The sequence below is a fragment of the Balaenoptera acutorostrata genome, chromosome 16 (genome assembly GCF_949987535.1).
Source record: "Balaenoptera acutorostrata chromosome 16, mBalAcu1.1, whole genome shotgun sequence".
NCBI classification, from domain to species: domain Eukaryota; kingdom Metazoa; phylum Chordata; class Mammalia; order Artiodactyla; family Balaenopteridae; genus Balaenoptera; species Balaenoptera acutorostrata.
Window position 1 is genome coordinate 57,738,489 of NC_080079.1, and position 17,341 is coordinate 57,755,829.

The 17,341-nt window shown below is 44.6% G+C and overlaps 2 protein-coding genes across 7 annotated transcripts in view; one reads left to right on the forward strand and one right to left on the reverse strand.

Moving 5' to 3' along the window:
• RPS24 (ribosomal protein S24) overlaps positions 1-6,184 on the reverse strand; it is a 90,600-nt gene extending 84,416 nt beyond the window's left edge. The window contains exons 1-5 of one of the 5 annotated variants that reach the window (XM_007166535.3): positions 6,137-6,171; positions 3,887-3,952; positions 3,588-3,797; positions 2,154-2,264; positions 1,490-1,507 (exon numbers count right to left, since the gene is read on the reverse strand). In XM_007166535.3, the coding sequence (XP_007166597.1) occupies positions 1,502-1,507; positions 2,154-2,264; positions 3,588-3,797; positions 3,887-3,952; positions 6,137-6,139 (396 nt within the window). In that variant the 5' untranslated portion in view covers positions 6,140-6,171 and the 3' untranslated portion in view covers positions 1,490-1,501. Of the gene's footprint in view, positions 1-1,489; positions 1,508-1,970; positions 2,028-2,153; positions 2,265-3,587; positions 3,798-3,886; positions 3,953-6,136 lie in introns of those variants that run through there. The other 4 variants (XM_057530712.1, XM_057530711.1, XM_057530714.1 and 1 more) reach the window with 4 other exon arrangements.
• A 2,172-nt stretch (positions 6,185-8,356) lies between these two features.
• POLR3A (RNA polymerase III subunit A) overlaps positions 8,357-17,341 on the forward strand; it is a 53,620-nt gene continuing 44,635 nt past the window's right edge. For both annotated transcript variants that reach the window (XM_007166537.2, XM_007166539.3), the window contains exons 1-5: positions 8,357-8,557; positions 11,521-11,656; positions 11,925-12,062; positions 13,778-13,949; positions 14,084-14,238. In XM_007166537.2, the coding sequence (XP_007166599.2) occupies positions 8,514-8,557; positions 11,521-11,656; positions 11,925-12,062; positions 13,778-13,949; positions 14,084-14,238 (645 nt within the window). In that variant the 5' untranslated portion in view covers positions 8,357-8,513. The remainder of the gene's footprint in view (positions 8,558-11,520; positions 11,657-11,924; positions 12,063-13,777; positions 13,950-14,083; positions 14,239-17,341) is intronic.

The window sequence follows — 17,341 nt, forward strand, 5'->3', positions numbered from 1 at the left end:
CAACACCGTGCTGGGCACGCTAGCACCATCAACAGACCTGAGAATCATCGCAGACTGAAGTCTAATTTAACCACAAGGGGAGAGCTCTAAATGATCAAGCAAGTCTTTTAAAACCTGTCTCAGTTCAGTACTTTAAAAGCCACCATTCACAATCAACACAAGTAGTGTGAATCAGTATTTAAAAAGGCAGAACTCAGCTGATGTAAAAAAAATTCAATTGCTCTTCAAACATGAGACTATTCCTTAATTTAAAACAACTCTATTATACCCGAAAGGTGCAACTCCAACGTCTGAATTCCAACATCTAAGCTCAAAGGACATTACTATGCCTTTTTTTATTTGAGCCAAAGAATACACGTGCTCATTTATGCATTCCTTTTCCAGCCGCTTTTCAGAGCAGTGCTAGCGAAGTGCACTAGTGCAACCTGGAGCAGGAATAGTGATAGCTCAGGTCCCCACAGGGCTAAACTCTGCACGTCACCGCTGAGCACTAACACACGGGACTCAAAGGCCGAATGAAGAAAACAATGTGTAAAAAAGTTCTTCAGATCTAGATCAGAACACAAATATTGACTGTTTTTCAACTTCCGGAACTTCTGTCAACAGGTATTCTAAGCCTCACAAACAGGGAGCGGTTCTTCTAACTAAACAGCAAGCAGTTCCTCAGGCAGTCCATTACCACAACTCCGTGGCACCCAGAAGTCAATGCGATTACAGCCCGGAGCAGGCACACCAGGTTTACTGCCTGGTCTGGCGGGGAGTCACGGTGAGAGGAAGCACGTGGAGTGGTGACCACCACTGTTTCAAAACCTTACCAGCCCCAACCCACTCTCAGCCCACCTTACATGTTACTGGTTTAGGCTGCTCAGATGTGCAAAATTATTTAAGTACCTGTGGGAAAAGCGTATTTATCAAAGGCTTTAATGTGAATATTCAATTATCTTGGAAATTTTCCAGTTAAAAAAAAAAGGTCATCAGGTGGAAAGCTGGAGATCAACTAATAAAAAGCAATGGGACAGTAAAGGAGACAGTAAAAGGCAGCGTTGGGTGTGTGCTCCCAGACAGAGGCTTTGCCAGATTTTCTGGACCAGTTTATCACCAAAGCTGCCAGAGAATCAACCAATCTCCAGAGTCCCCAAGGGAAAGACTGCTCATGACTGGATGAGAGAACCCTTCCCAAGCCCTGTGTTAAGTAAAGCCATTTCCTGGGTATGTGGCGCTCTGGAACACAGCATTTCCCAAGTGCCAGTTAAAAGCGGCTACCTTCCTCCACTGGGGCACTTCACAACTTAACATGCATTTTTGAGTTTCCAAAATAAACGTCATTTAAAGTTTTTCTCCTTTGCCCACAATATACTATTTTAAACCATGGCAGTGGTGTTATAATAGACTACACTACAAAACTCTCTTCCAAAAGCCAACATGCAAAGCATCAAAGCAAACTTAGTGAAGGTGATGCATCCCCACACCGTGCTCACAATCTCAGTACCTGCTAGGCACTTCATTTCTGATGAACAAGAATTCCAAGAAAGTAGAGGGAAAAGGCAAAAAAAAAAAAAAACAAGTTCACAGAACACTTGATTATTTGTTAATTTAACAACCCAACACCTTAATTCCGTTCAACTATTTACAATTAGCTAGCAAAGCTGGTAAAAAGCTGATCATTAAAATCACTTAAGTCCTGACTAACTGGAGAGGAAAGCAATGGAGGACTGTGCTACCTCTCCAGCATGCCAGGAAAACACGGGCCACATTGATTCACCTGCTTCTTCAATCCGCTGTCAATTTTAAGAAAGTAAGTCTTGGGAAACTAGATCGGCTCCCCCTTTACCAACCTTTGTAATTAGCAGTAAAATGAAAACTTCCCTGATAGGACTTGCAAGGCACCCACCAGGGTCACTCTACCGACCACTGAACCAATGTGGCCCCGTGTTGTGCTCATCTGTGAGCTGACAAGGGCTGGGCAAAGCTACTCTACTGAGGTGTTAAGATGCTACGTTACGTGGCTTCTCAAAACAGGTTACCTTCTGTAATCCAGAAGAAGTGAGAAAAGAAGAAACATTAAGAAAGGTTATTAAGAAAACAAAACCCCACCTTACTACAAACTAAAAACCTGGAATTGACATTTCTGTATTTCCCTTGATAAACTATACCTTTTTGCCAGCACCAACATTGGCCTTTGCAGTCCCCCTGACTTTCTTCATTCTGTTCTTGCGTTCCTTCCGCTGTTTTCTCGAGGTCTTTTTCTTCTCATACAGGCCATGCTGAAAAAGAAAGGAATATATATATATATGTAGGTGACTTGCAAACATCAACTTACCATTACATACTAATTTGGTAGGGAAAGTGACCAGGCTGGAGCTCAAGAAATACAGCTTCAGAAGTCAAAACTCTTCAAGTACATTTAACAATACTTGTTTGTGCTAGAACAGAAACGGTCATCAAATTGAGAGATAGCACGAACAGAAAACAGCACAGGAAAAGTATGCACTCAACGCTCCATGCATGCTGTTATGGTTCTGAGCCTACAGTTCGCTAGGTCTCCACATTTTCAGGGTCTCTTCCATTTCAACTCCCTGTTTACTACTCATAGCTGACAGAGGAATCTTTCCCAAGAACTCTACACCCCCCACGGAGACCACATCCAGCTACTCATCTTCACTCCGCCCACTTCTGCATTTGCTCTTCCTGCTGCTTACAGGAATGCTCCCCAATCTTTACAAGGATCTCGGCTTCACTTCACCTCAGCCAGGTCTCCCAGACCACCCAATTAAGAGTGCAGCATCTATCTACCACATATCTATTCAATGGAAAGATTTATCTAATAGCAAGGAGAAAAAAAAGTTAAAAGGGGGCAGAAACAAGAACTATTTCAAAGTAACAATCCATTTGCTCATTCACAATTTAGTATGTAAGCTAGGGAGTTTGCCCGGTCTACTGCTGTACAGTTGAGCCCTGAACAACTGCGCGAATATGGGTGCCAACCCTCAACACAGTTGAATATCTGAGTATACCTTACAGCTGGCCCTCCACATCCACACTTCCCTTCGCATCTGTGTAGTCAACCAACCTCAGATCGCTGTACTACAGATTTTACTACTGAAAAAAATCTGCGCGTAAGTGGGCCTTCATAATTCTAACCCGTGTTGTTCAACAGTCAACTGTAGGTCATTGTGTAGTGCTTGGTACTCAGGAAGTGATTCAAAAGCTTTCATGGCTCCTGGCAACCTATGAAGTTAAGCCCAAACTCAGACGTTTGGGAATAAAGATTTCACTTAATTTGGTGCCAACCTACCTTTCTAAACTCATCCCCCTACCTACTTCCAGTTCCTACCTCCAGGAGCACTGCTTTACCTGCTCTTCTAGACCCAGCTCAAATGTCACCTCCTCAAATCCTGCAGACCCCATTCTGAACTCCTGTACTCTATCTGTGCATTTATCAAAGAACCTTTTCTCTCAACCCCGTAAGAGTTTTTTAGTATGTTGTCCCCCCGCAGACTGCTTGCTCTTGCTCATTCCACTGTACCCACAACACAATGTTACTGAAAAAATGTCTTCAGCAGCTGTTGAAGAGAGAGGACACCTACTCTTGCAAGCCTGTGTTTGGGCTCATTCTTCTTTGCATAATCCAAGGAATCGTAAATCATGCCAAAGCCAGTTGTCTTGCCACCACCAAAATGGGTTCTGAATCCGAACACAAAGATGACATCTGGTGTGGTCTTGTACATTTTGGCTAGTTTTTCCCGAATTTCTGTCTTAGGTACTGTTGCCTTCCCAGGATGAAGGACATCGATGACCTAAAAAGATTATCAAGTTTAGTGTTTATTATAATGAAATACATCTTCAAAACTGAATAACAACCAACCTTTGACGTACCCTTCCTTACCATTTGTTTCCGCTGAAGTAGTCGGTTGGTCATGAACTTCCTTGTCCGGATAGTTACCGTGTCGTTCTGAAAACATAACAACACTCGTTAATAAAACTATTCAACCTTTTCTTGACCCGCTGTGATTTTCCAAGAGCTAGAATTGCAATGTCCAAATCAGTAGACCCTGTGGCTATCCATCTGTGGATAATTAATTAAAAATAAACAACATTTAAAACGCAATTCCTCAGCTGCAGGAACCACATTTCAAATATTCAGGAGCCACATGGGTTAGTGGCAAGAAAGCTTCAATAAAAGAAAGAAAAAAAAAAAAAGCACAAATTCCCATCTCCTCCTAACCCACTTAGCACAGTGCCTAACTCACAGGTCACCCCATCACAAAAACTGCATCAAGAAAACACGCTCATTTACAATAGCCAGGACATGGAAGCAACCTAAGTGTCCACTGACAGATGAATGGATAAAGAAGATGTGGCACATATATATAATGGAATATTACTCAACCATAAAAAGAAATGAAATGGAGGTATTTGTAATGAGGTGGATGGAGTTAGAGTCTGTCATACAGAGTGAAGTAAGTCAGAAAGAGAAAAACAAATACAGTATGCTAACACATATATATGGAATCTAGGGGAAAAAAAAAAAAAGGCCATGAAGAACCTAGTGGCAAGACGGGAATAAAGACACAGACCTACTAGAGAATGGACTTGAGGATATGGGGAGGGGGTGGGGTGAGATGTGACAGGGTAAGAGAGTGTCATGGACATATATACACTACCAAATGTAAAATAGCTAGCTAGTGGGAAGCAGCCGCATAGCACAGGGAGATCAGCTCGGTGCTTTGTGACCACCTAGAGGGGTGGGATGGGGAGGGTGGGAGGGAGGGAGATGCAAGAGGGAAGAGAAATGGGAACATATTGTATATGTATAACAGATTCACTTTGTTATAAAGCAGATGCTAACACACTATTGTAAGGCAATTATACTTCAATAAAGATGTTTGAAAAAAAAAAAGAAAACACGCTCAACAGCCACATTCTGAAGCTGTCAAGATTTTAAATCTGGAAACGTCTTACTTCACTTCATTACAGAAATCACTCTGCAGCAAGGTTTCTCAAACCTCCGATATTTTGGTCCAGCTACTTCTGTGCTGTGGGACTGTCCTGTGCATTGTAGACTGTTTAGTAGCATCTTTGACCTCTAACCATTTGATGCCGGTAGCACCCGCGCTTCCCAGTTGTGACCAAGAATGTCCCCAGATTTTGCCAACTGTCCCCTCAGGGGCAAAAATCACCCCCATTTAAATCCCACTTCTCTGGAGTAAAGCTGTGATTCTATAAATGTTATTGTCACGGCACCCTGTTTATTGCATCCTGCACAGATGTGACAAGCACTGCACCACCTACTTGTAAACTACCCTTCTTGAATGACCAACGCTACACCCCACAAAAAAAACTGTACCCCCTTCTCAATGGCCCCGTTGCTCTTTTACACTATGAGTGACTACCAAGAAATGTGGGCATTCAGCGTGCTTACACTGACTAAAAAAATTCACCAAAAAGGAGAAGAGGAGCTCTCATAGTAGATTGGTTGCTAGTTTTCGACTGCAGTCTGAAAAACCACACCACACTAAGTTCACTTCAACAATATTCAATTCTTGAAAGTGAGGGTCAAGAGAAAAACAGCTCGCAAATAGAGTGGGGTTAAAAACAGGTGAACCTTCTAATGAACTAATCATGACAGGGCAAGCCTTAAAGTGGCTCCTCTTCCCGGGGCCTCAGTCTCCCCCCCCTGTGAAACAAGAGGATCCATTCGGCTGACAATATTCTAGCTTACACGTGGGAACGGTTTCAGTCGTCGCAACTCGCCCGGGCGCTGCCGACACCCTCTTCTCCTCCTGGGCTGCCTTCACCGGCGAACCGCCTACCCCAAATTAAGCGTTCAAGTGCAATGTGTCTCTCCTCACCCTACCCCACCCCACCCCACCCACTAAACTCCACGAAGCCGAAAAACGCAGCAGCCGCTCCCGCAGTCCCCATTCCCTGGACTCCGAAGCCCGGCATGTCTGGGTCGACAGCGCAGCCCGGACTCCCCGCCGGCGGCTCCCCGGCCCTCGGCAACCGGCCTCCGTCAGACACGGCCAGGGAAGACCAATCGGGCTTCGGGCGGCCGTAGTGCTAACGGTGGGACCAGGTGACGGAGGATGGCCCAGATATGCGTCGGATGATCCTTGGATCCGCGGAGACTCACCATAATGGCGGCTGATCTTCAAGCAGCCAGGAAGGAAAAGAGAACTATCTTCCGCCGGCCAATCATATCAACGCTCACGGAAGGACCCCGGGAGACGCCGGCGTGGGGGCGTGGCCAGACCGCGAGGCCGACCGCGCCAATGCCTGATTGAAAGTGTCTAAGACCTGCTTTCTTTGCTCTTTCGCCACACCCCCGGAACGTGAAGGGCCAATCCGGAGGGGGAAACAGTTTGGGCCGACCAGGTTTACGCAAGCACGTGTTCCACTTCAATTCATTATCTTGAACTGTCTCTACTTAAAATTCCGGTAAACCGGATTAAAGTTAAATCCTCTCCACCCGCGTTAGAGGTTGGTAAAGCTCGAAGGCATCCTTGGAGTTCCTCTCGACCAGTCTCCTCATTTTACTGCTAGGGAAACTGTAGAAACCCGGACTCAAACTTTTATTTCAAGTACGCAAAACTGACCGTTTTAATTTATTGCTATTATTTTTTCTGAGCTTAGAGAATCTGATTTCCTAATTAAAAATAAAAAATTCTTTAATTTGTCTTTTTCTGAAAAATCTTAATCCCTACAAAAGTGAGCTTTTAATAAGTATCTGCTTGATACAGAAATTTGTTAGTTTACAGTGAGACATACGTGTAACAATAAAGAACATAAGCATGCAGGTTCAGAGACCGACAAATCAGGTTGCAGGCTTTTGAGAGCAGCTTTGCTATATTCTTCAGAATAATAAGAATAGTTAATATTCATTGAATGACTGCTATGTGTCTGTTACTTTCTGATTACTTTTACCGTTATTTTGCCATTTAACCTTCCCACCAACTCTAAGAATTAGGGTACATATTACTTATCCCTTTTATAGATGGGGAAACTATGACAGCACGAGGTTAAGGAACTTTCCCAAGGTCGCTCAACTTTTAAGCAATAGTGTCTAAACACCCATGGATACTGTGGTTCCAGAACCTTTGTTTTTAACTTCTAGAGAATGAAAGTCACTCACCAAATCTTCAAAGACATATTGATTAACTGCTGAAATAGGTTGGGAAAATCTGGTTTGCTTTGCTTTCTGTCTGTGACATATGTGTTTTACTAGTGGGGATCCATAAAGTCTGAAGACAGCATCCCTTAAAATTCAAAGGTGTTGAACCACTTTATTGGGTTCTGTTTAGAGTTTCTCACAAATAGTAAAGAAGTAAGTTTCATGTTCTGTAGCGCTGAGTCCTATGGTGGAATGGTTTTCTTTCTAGTATCATGCGCTAAGATGTCACACTAGGATCACCTCCCACAGGGTGTGAGGTGTGAGACAAGAAATTTATTTCCTCAGTACATGAATAATCACTTCCTATTCTCCCTTCATCTTGTTTCCCTAGCTCAGCATGGCTCACTTTTCACACTAAACTCACAGATTTTCATCTTCTGTTTTTGTAATCAATAATATAAGTTTGATTCGTCTTCTTTTTCAAAATAACTTTGTGAACTGGAGGTGCATGCATGGCCGTGTTTTCTGCCCTGTTTACTTCCTTTGTTGATAATCTAGATGAAGTCCTCTGTTCCTTGGGCAGGTTCATTTTAGCCTCCACCTTTCCTTAAATAATCAGAGGCTCTTAATTAAGATGGTATTGATGTTGGTAAGACGATTTTCCATTGTATGCAATTTTTGGCTCTCTGGTTTTCTAAAAGTTTTGAGGCAGGGGTTTGTAGTTTCTTTGCAGGTGTTAGGTGACAAGAAGAAATGGACCGGAAACGGGACTTTGAAAATACCATGCAGGGGCTTCCCTGGTGGCGCAGTGGTTGAGAATCTGTCTGCTAATGCAGGAGACACGGGTTCGAGCCCTGGTCTGGGAAGATCCCACATGCCACGGAGCAGCTGGGCCCGTGAGCCACAGCTGCTGAGCCTGCGCGTCTGGAGCCTGTGCCCCGCAACGGGAGGGGCCGCGATAGTGAAAGGCCCGCGCACCGCGATGAAGAGTGGCCCCCACTTGCCGCAACTAGAGAAAGCCCTCGCACGAACCGAAGACCCAGCACAGCCAAAAATAAATAAATAAAGTAAATAAATAAAATAAATTTAAAAAAAAAAAGTTAATGTTTAAAAAAAAAAAAGAAAATACCATGCAGGTTTCGGTACAGTTTCAAGGAGGTGCCGCCAGATGGCAGTGTAGAAAGAAGGCGAAAAGCGGCGTGTTCGAAGCCTCTCTTAACAGAAGCCCCGGCTAGTAGCGGAAGTGGAGGCGGGCACGTGGGGCGAGCTACGGCGGCCGAAAAAATGCTGGGGATGTGTTAGCAACCAGTCAAAAATTAGTCCCGGGGGTGTGCGGTGAGCGTCGTATTTCTAATCTAGCTCCGCGAGTCTCGAGGAGGGAGCCCCGGCAGCCGTCACCATGGTGAAGGAGCAGTTTCGGGAGACGGATGTGGCCAAGAAAATGTAAGATGGAGCAAAACTCCCCAAAGGGCAGAGAAATTAGCGCCAGAGGCGTCCGAGGTTAGGGAAGGGTCAGAGGTGAGGTCGGTTGGAAGGGAAGGGCCAGGAATCAGTGGGAGGTGTGGGCACAGCTCAGGAGTATCAGGTTAGATTAATGGATATTGATCGGGCAGAAGGCTTTCAGGATCTGGGGAACCCAGACCAGGGGTGGTTCCTTGGGCGGAGAAGGGGGGATGTGGTGGGAACCTGGGGCATATGGTGGAAACTTTGGCGATCCGTGCACCATGGGCCGAAGCTCGAGTTCTACTGAGGTGAGACGATGACCCCTTTCAGCGAATCTTTGGTCATTGCAGTGAATGGGAGCAACCTGGGGCGGGGACTCATTTTGCTGCACAGCACATGACACGGAGGTAGTATTTGCTGACCAAAAGAATGGAGTTGCCAGCTAGAAAGCTGTATCACAGGCAGATGGATTGCAGTCTCAGAAATGAGGCTGTTATTCTGGACCTTCTTCAGAGCTAATTTAGTAGGCCACAGCCTCTCCTTAGACCTTCCAGTAGAGAAACAAATCAGTCATTCTTGCAGTAGATGCTTAGTGAGGAAGGTACTGTGTGCTGAGCCCGATGATAGACGTGAAGATATGACATGAGTAAGACCTTACTGCCTAGTCTAGCTGGAGAAGGTAGACAAGTCAACGTTGGATAGGACAAGTGCGAGGACAAGGGTAGGCATAGGGGGTTCTGACAGCACAGGTGGGCAAGGGGTTCAGGCAGAACAGCCTTCTTCCAGGAGCTTACAGGAGGGAGAAAGTATAGTGATGAGAAGGAAGCAGGTTTGAAGCTTTGTTCCAGAGCCATCTTGCAGGCAGTGAGGAATCTTTTTTTTTTTCTTTAATTGAGGTATAGTTGATTTACAATGTTGTGTTAGTTTCAGGTGTACAGCACAGTGATTCAATTTTATATATATATTCTTTTTTAGATTCTTTTCTCTTATTGGCTATTACAAAATGTTGAGTATAGTTCCCTGTGCTATACAGTAGGTTCTTGTTGGTTATCTATTTTATATATAGTATGTGTATACTTTAATCTCAAACTCCTAATTTATCCCTGCCCCCCCCTTTCCCTTTGGGAACTATAAGTTTGTTTTCCATGTCTGTGGGTCTATTTCTGTTTTGTTTTTATAATAAATTTATTTATTTATTTATTTATTTATTTTTGGCTGCATTGGGTCTTTGTTGCTGCACATGGGCTTTCTCTAGTTACGTTCAGCAGGGGCTACTCTTCGTTGTGGTGTGTGGGCTTCTCATTGCTGTGGCTTCTCTTGTTGCGGAGCATGGGCTTGAGGCGCACAAGCTTCAGTAGTTGCAGCACGTGGGCTCAGTAGTTGTGGCTCATGGGCTCTAGAGCGCAAACTCAGTTGCTGTGGCTCAGGGGCTCTAGGCGCGCAGGCTTCAGTAGTTGTGGCTCGCGGGCTCTAGAGCACAGGCTCAGTAGTTGTGGCGCACGGGCTTAGTTGCTCTGCGGCATGTGGGATCTTCCAAGACCAGGGCTCGAACCCATGTCCCCTGCATTGGCAGGCGGATTCTTAACCAATGCACCACCAGGGAAGTCCTATTTCTATTTGGTAAATAAGTTTATTTGTATCTTTTTTTTCCCCCACATATAAGCAATATCATGTGATATTTGTCTTTCTCTGTCCAGCTTACTTCACTTAGGATAATCTCTAGATCCATCTGTGTTGCTGCAAATGGCATTATTTCTTTCTTTTTTATGGCTAATATTTCACTGTGTGTGTGTGTGTGTGTGTGTGTATATATATATATATATATATGTATGCATATATCTATATATATCTACAGCATATCTTTGTCCTTTCATCTGTTGATGGACATTTAGGTTGCTTCTATGTCTTGGCTATTGTAAGTAGTGCTGCAATGAACATTGGGGTGCATGTAGCTTTTCAAATTATAGTTTTCTCCGGATATATGCCCAGGAGTGGGATGGCAGGATCATATGTAGCTCTATTTTTAGTTTTTTAAGGAACCTCCATACTGTTCTCTATGGTGGCTGTACCAATTTACATTCCCACCAACGGTGTAGGAGGGTTCCTTTTTCTCCACACCCTCTCCGGCATTTATTATTTGTAGACTTTTTGATGATGGCCATTCTCTCAGTTTGAGGGGTGTGAAATTGACAGGATTGGTAGGGATGGGTAGGGAGAAATGAGATTGACGCACAGAATTTCTTGCTTGGGCAATCTTACAGCTGGCTCCCTTTTATTCAGAATTTAGCGGGAATGTCAACTTTCCAGACTTTCTGACCACACGACGTAGTCTCCTCAGACTCTCCTCTACCGCTTCACGTCATTTTCCTTCCCTGCGTCTGTTCACTTTTGTGTATCTATTTGTTTATTCTCTGTCTTACCCTCCCTGAAACTGAGCCCCATGTTGGCAGGGAGTTCCCTGTCTTATCTAATCTGTATCCTCAGCCCCTCAGGGTGGTGCCTGGCACATCATACGTAAACCCCCAGTTTTTTTGGAAAATGAACAAGGAACAGATTTGGGAGAGAAAGTTCTGGGTTTTGTTTTAGATGTGCTGAGTTTGAGGTGCCTGTTAACCGTCCAGAAGAAGTATCTGTGTGGTCTCCAGCTGAGCAGAGGTAGCTGGCCTGCAGATAGAGATCAGACAGACACCACTCAGAAAGAATGTGTAGAACGATAGAAGTTTGAGGGTTGTAACCCTAGGTAGGGGGAGATGCCGATATTTAAGAGAAGGCGGTAGAAGAGACCGCAGAAGAAACTGACGAGGGAACGAGTCGGCAGGATGAAGTGACATTTAGTAATGAGAGAGCAGAGCCTGTATGAGGGAGTTGGAAGGGTAAGGTTGCTTCTGGTGGGTCATATGCATACATGCTATTTTTGGTAAGTGGTTCTGATGTAACTGTTCCCCTGTCTCTTGCCATTGCAGAAGCCACATCTGTTTTGGAATGAAGTCAGCTGAGGAGATGCGCCAGCAGGCTCACATCCAGGTTGTGAGCAAGAACCTGTATAGCCAGGACAACAACCATGCCCCGCTGCTGTACGGGGTGCTGGACCACAGGATGGTAAGACCCCTGCCCTTCCCGGTTCCATGTGTTTTGACTTGCTGATGAAACTGGTGACTTACCAAAGAGGAAGAAGCAAGGGCTTCCTTCCACCTCCCCCCATTCCCCTGCGCCTCTCAGGGACTCCAGCCTCCTTTGGTCAGGCGGATGTGAATACCCTGCAGTTTCCCAGGTGATTCTGACTCCGAGTGCCCTGGTCACCTGTGAGGACTGGTCCCACTTTCTTGTCCACGGGTCTCCGTTGATCATGGTGTGCTTTTATCCCCAGGGTACGAGTGAGAAGGACCGTCCTTGTGAAACCTGTGGGAAGAACTTGGCTGACTGTCTGGGCCACTACGGGTACATTGACTTGGAATTGCCATGTTTTCATGTGGGGTACTTCCGAGCAGTCATAGGCATCTTACAGGTAAGCATGTATGTGTTCATCTCCAAGGTATAAACCTGGGAGTTATTGATCTAGGGGCATTGGACTGAGCTTGGGAATGATGAGTGGTGGGAGATACATGTAGGGAACATTTTTATACTAAACACATAATATTTCATCTTGCAATAAGTTAAATTGCTTAAAGATTCTTTTTCCTTGGTTTTCCTCGAGTAGGTGGTAGATGTGCATTGTAAAAGATATTAGTAATTCAAGCTGTACAGAGCAGCACCAAAAAGAAAAAAAAGTTAACAAAAGCGCCACCAGCTGGCTGTGACTATGGCCAGCATTCTGGTGAACATGAGCTGCCTTTGCGTGTCTTCATGTAGACCTGTACATTGTAGTTAAGTGTCCTGGGCAAGGGGTGATGGTGGCTTTTTGAAAAAAGAAGAGACTTAGAAAAAAATCTATTACTGGCCAAAGCTCAAGAGATCATATCAAAAAAGTTTGTTTTAAAGGAATTGAAAGTTCCCAGGCTCCAAAAGTTCTAAGATGTTCTACTCATGGTTCCCCAGGACCAGAAGGCAACCATATTTCAGATGTACCACTTCTAGATAGTCCCAATCCCTGGCTATGTTCTTCATTGCCTGCTCCTTCCGTGGTGGCCCCAGTCACTTTTGCATCTGTTGTAGAAGAAGAGCTACAGCAGGAAGCAGCTCTTATCAGAAGTCGAAAAAAACCTGTGGCTTTGATTCAGATTGAGGAGTGCAGTACAAGATTTATTAGCTTTCTGTGAAGCATTTGGCAACCCTGATGAGTTTCTCATTGTTGAAACGACACCACAGGGACCACTGGCAGTACCTATGTGGAATAAGCACGGATGCTAGTTCACCATGGAGTTGAGATACAATTTTCATAAGTTGTGATTGTTATAAATAAATGCTATGGGAAAAGAGTTCTTACAAATTTGGTAACAGATCATTCTAGATAGAATAAGAAAGGATTTAATTTCTTTCCTGAATTTTAAGCATATACTGTTTGTATGATTAAAAAGAAATTCCTCAGAATTGTGATTTTAGTAACCTTTTATGTAAAAATGTGTGAGAGGAAAAACTTATTAGGTTAAGTTTAAATAAAACTATTTCTTCTGAATAGTCTTAAAAGGAAAACATGAGTGATTGAAGTGTAAAATTTAAGAGAGATGCATTAAAAATAACTTTCCATTTGAGAATTTGGGATAAATAATTAGAAGATTTTTGCCAAATATCTCTTTTTTTTTTTTAGTGTGACATTGATGAGCTTAAAATAGGAGCATCGGCCATTACTTTTGATCCATTAATGGCCAAAGTTTTGTGTTTGCATAGTAGTTATGCCTCCATCTTGTGTCTTTTTTCATCAGGCTTTGAACATTCTGGCCTGATTTTTAAAGCTTGAGCTGCTTGAATGCCATATTATTTCGGTTTGGACAGCAAATTCTCCATTTTGCATTGAACTGTGGAGTATAGTGGAAAGGAAATAAGAATACTATTCTGAGCAGCTTAGTCTAAGATAACAGTTCCTTATAAGACTTGGAGTCATTGTGGGGATTGTTTTTGGATGGGGAGAGGAGACCTTATAAAAGCCTTATTGTGAGAGAGTCCATTTCTGAAAGTGTTAAAGTTTTCTAAGATAAATGCTTAATTATAAAAAAAAAATAAGAAAAAGAAAAGACTTTGTCATCCTCTCTTATCCTTTTACCTGTTTTGTTTAATTTCTGAAAGATGATCTGTAAAACCTGCTGCCACATCATGCTGTCCCAGGAGGAGAAGAAGCAGTTTCTGGATTATCTAAAGAGGCCCGGCCTGACTTACCTCCAGAAGCGAGGGCTGAAGAAGAAAATCTCTGATAAATGCCGGAAGAAGAACACGTGCCATCATTGTGGCGCCTTTAATGGTGAGTGGAATGCACCTCTCACCTTTCATCGTGGTGGCAGTTTCTGTAACTGCATTTCCTAGACCGCAACCTCAGGCCAGCCTAACCAAGAACCTGATTTTTCCAACCGTGGTAAAATAAGTTAACTCTTACAGGTACTGTAAAGAAATGTGGGTTACTGAAGATAATCCATGAGAAGTACAAGACCAACAAGAAAGTGGTGGATCCTATTGTGTCAAATTTCCTTCAGTCCTTCGAAACCGCCATCGAGCATAACAAAGAAGTAGAGCCTCTGCTGGGGAGGGCACAGGTGAGCCTGGAACGCAAGCCTGCCTCCCTCTGCGTTGAATGTCCTCTCCCTCCCCGTCTGGGTACACAGCTTCCTCCAGAATGAGAGGTCCCCTGGAGCTAGATCTCCGGGAGTTCTCCACGTGACAGGCATTCATCTGGCACTGAGTTCAATGTGCACCAGCCTCGTAACTAACACGTTTTTAATGGTACAGGTAACGCGCGTTACATTTTCATTGTAGAAGATTGTTAAATTATAGCTGTGTAGGGCATACAGTGAGCGATCCTGTTTCTCACATGCATAATGACATAGAAGAATTTGTAGGTACTTTACCTGGCACAAACTTAATTAGTAGAATTTTATGAAGTGTCTTGTTCTGAATTTGATTAGCACTTAAGTCACTTGGTACCTTCTAGAATTGATAGTATACCAAACTAAGAAATTAGTTGAGTGGCTGCTGAGTACCAAACTGTCAGACCTGCGGCGGAGCGTCAGGAACTGCAAGGCAGTGGGTCTGTGCTCAGGGATCCCATGGTTTAGATGTGTCGTAGGTCACTGATCTGTGAAAACATAGCCAATACCATGGGGCACAGTGCCAACTGTCACGGGAATGGCAAGGACAGTGAGTTCAGTGGGAAATCAGGAGGAATATGTCACTTTGGACTTGGTTAGGGAGGACTGTGAACAAAGGTGTGGTTTGTTCTGGTCCTTAAACTTGAGTAGGGTTTAGAGAGTCAAGGGCAACGAGCTCAGCACGTCCAGGTGGCAGCGTTCAGGCTTGTTCTGAAGCTGAGGTTCTGTTGGAAAGTCCTGACGGCGCTAATAAAAGCACCTTGCAGGTAGTGACTGCTTTTGCCTTCCAACACCGTTCCAAGTTCTTTCTGTGGATTGCCTTGTATTTAATCCTCACAGCAACCGTGCAGCAGCGTCGCCCAAGATAACAGTGAGCAGTGGAGGGAGAGTCCTAGCCAAGGCCCTCGGAGCATAGCCTGTGCTGTAGGAGGGACGAACAGCTGAGTCTGCTTTCCAGAGGGCATCCCACTCTGGGGAATGTGGAGCCATTGAGGTTTTGAGCAGGGAAGGGACATGAATAAATAACGAAATTTTAGAAGAGCCTGACTGCTCATCAGAAGACACCATTACAAAAATGAAAAAGCAGGTCGCAGAGTGGGAGCAAATAGTCACACTTCATTTGTCTGATAAAGGACTCTCATGTCCAGAATATAGGACACAGTTCTTATAAATCAGTAAGGGGGGGAACCCGAATTTTTTTTTTTAATTTAATTTTTGGCTACACCACGCGACATACAGGATCTTAGTTCCCCGACCAGGGATCAAACCCGTTCCCCCTGCAGTGGAAGGGCAGAGTCTTAACCACTGGACCGCCAGGGAAGTCCCAGAAACCCCCAATTTTTGAAAGCAGAAGCAAGACTTGAATTGGCACTTCACAAAAGGTTATATTCAAATGGCCAATCAATGGATGAAAAGTTGCTCAATGTTATCAGTCATCAGGGAAATACTAATTAAAACTACACACAGGGCTTCCCTGGTGGCGCAGTGGTTGAGAATCTGCCTGCCAATGCAGGGGACACAGGTTCGAGCCCTGGTCTGGGAAGATCCCACATGCCGCGGAGCAACTAAGCCCGTGAGCCACAACTACTGAGCCTGCGCGTCTGGAGCCTGTGCTCCGCAACAGGAGAGGCCGCGACAGTGAGAGGCCCGCGCACCGCGATGAAGAGTGGCCCCCGCTCGCCACAACTAGAGAAAGCCCTCGCACAGAAACAAAGACCCAACACAGCCAAAAATAAAAATTAATTAATTAATTAATTAATTAAAAAACAAAAACAAAAACTACACACACACATACCCTCTCAGAAAAATTAAAATGTAAAACAACTGAAAACCAAGTGCTGGCAAGGATCTGAAGTACCTGGCCCTCCTACATTGATGGTGGCCGTGTGAAACGTTTCCACCACTCCAAACAACAGTTTGGCAATTCCTTATAAGATAGACCCACACTCACCCTGTGATCCAGCAGCTTTACTCTTAGGTGTATATCCAAGAGAGATGAGTGCATATGTCCACAGAAATATTTGTACAGGTATGTTCATTGCAGCTTTATTAATAAAAGCCAGAATTAGAAACAGCCCCGATGACTGTCAACAGGAGAATGTAGAAATTGTCACAGATCTACACAATGGGATAGTATCCCGAAATGAAAGAAAGGAGCTGACACACACAGCCTGGCTGAATTTCAGGATCCTGCTGAGAGGAGGCAGCTTTATCCAAGAGAGTACAAAGCGTATGATTGCATTTAGATCAAGTCCAAGAACAGGCAAGACTGATCTGGGGTGAGGGCTTAGTACTGACTGGGAAAGGGGGTATCAGGGTATTTTCTGGAGAGAGGGACATATTCTTTATTTGATTTGAATGGTGGTATATGTGTACCAGTGTATACATGTAAAAATTTATCAGTCTCTTTAAGATTTGTGCAATTTTCTATATTTAAATTATGCCTTGATTTGGGGGATGGGGATGCAAAAAGAAAACAGATCCTGAACCTGGGTAGTGAGAGAGGAGCCAGGGGCAGAGTCATCGTATGCAGTCAGAATGGACAGGAATTGATGACCAGCCACTGTAGCGCTGGGTGTGAGAGGGCGGTCAGAGGCGAGCGGGTGCCCGTGCGCAAGCATCTGGAAGCATGGTAGTTCTCCTGGAAATAGGGGAGGGCATCAGCAGTGCGTTCCAGTGGAGATGTCTTCAAGGCAGTTAGAACTAAGCTCCTGCAGAGGAAGTGAAGGTGCAGGCTGAGAAAGTTGATCTTGTCCTTTTACTGTCATGAGTGTAGGAGAATTCTACCCTCCAGGCTGATGGCTGTGTAGAAAGCAGTCAGAAGCCTGGCTGGCAGCCTTGTCAGTGAGCCTGAGGGGTACCCCAGCTCTCTTGGGTGTGGCCTTACTTGCAGCCTCCCCTGCTGCTCCGAGATCAACCTGCCTGACATCCACTACCACTTTCCCCTGCCAGCTCTCTGCCTGCACCCCTGTGGCCACTGTCCTTACTTGCTGAGGACCGCTTCTCTGCTCCACACACTCTCTGCAATAGAATTCTCTTCTGGGGCCTGGAA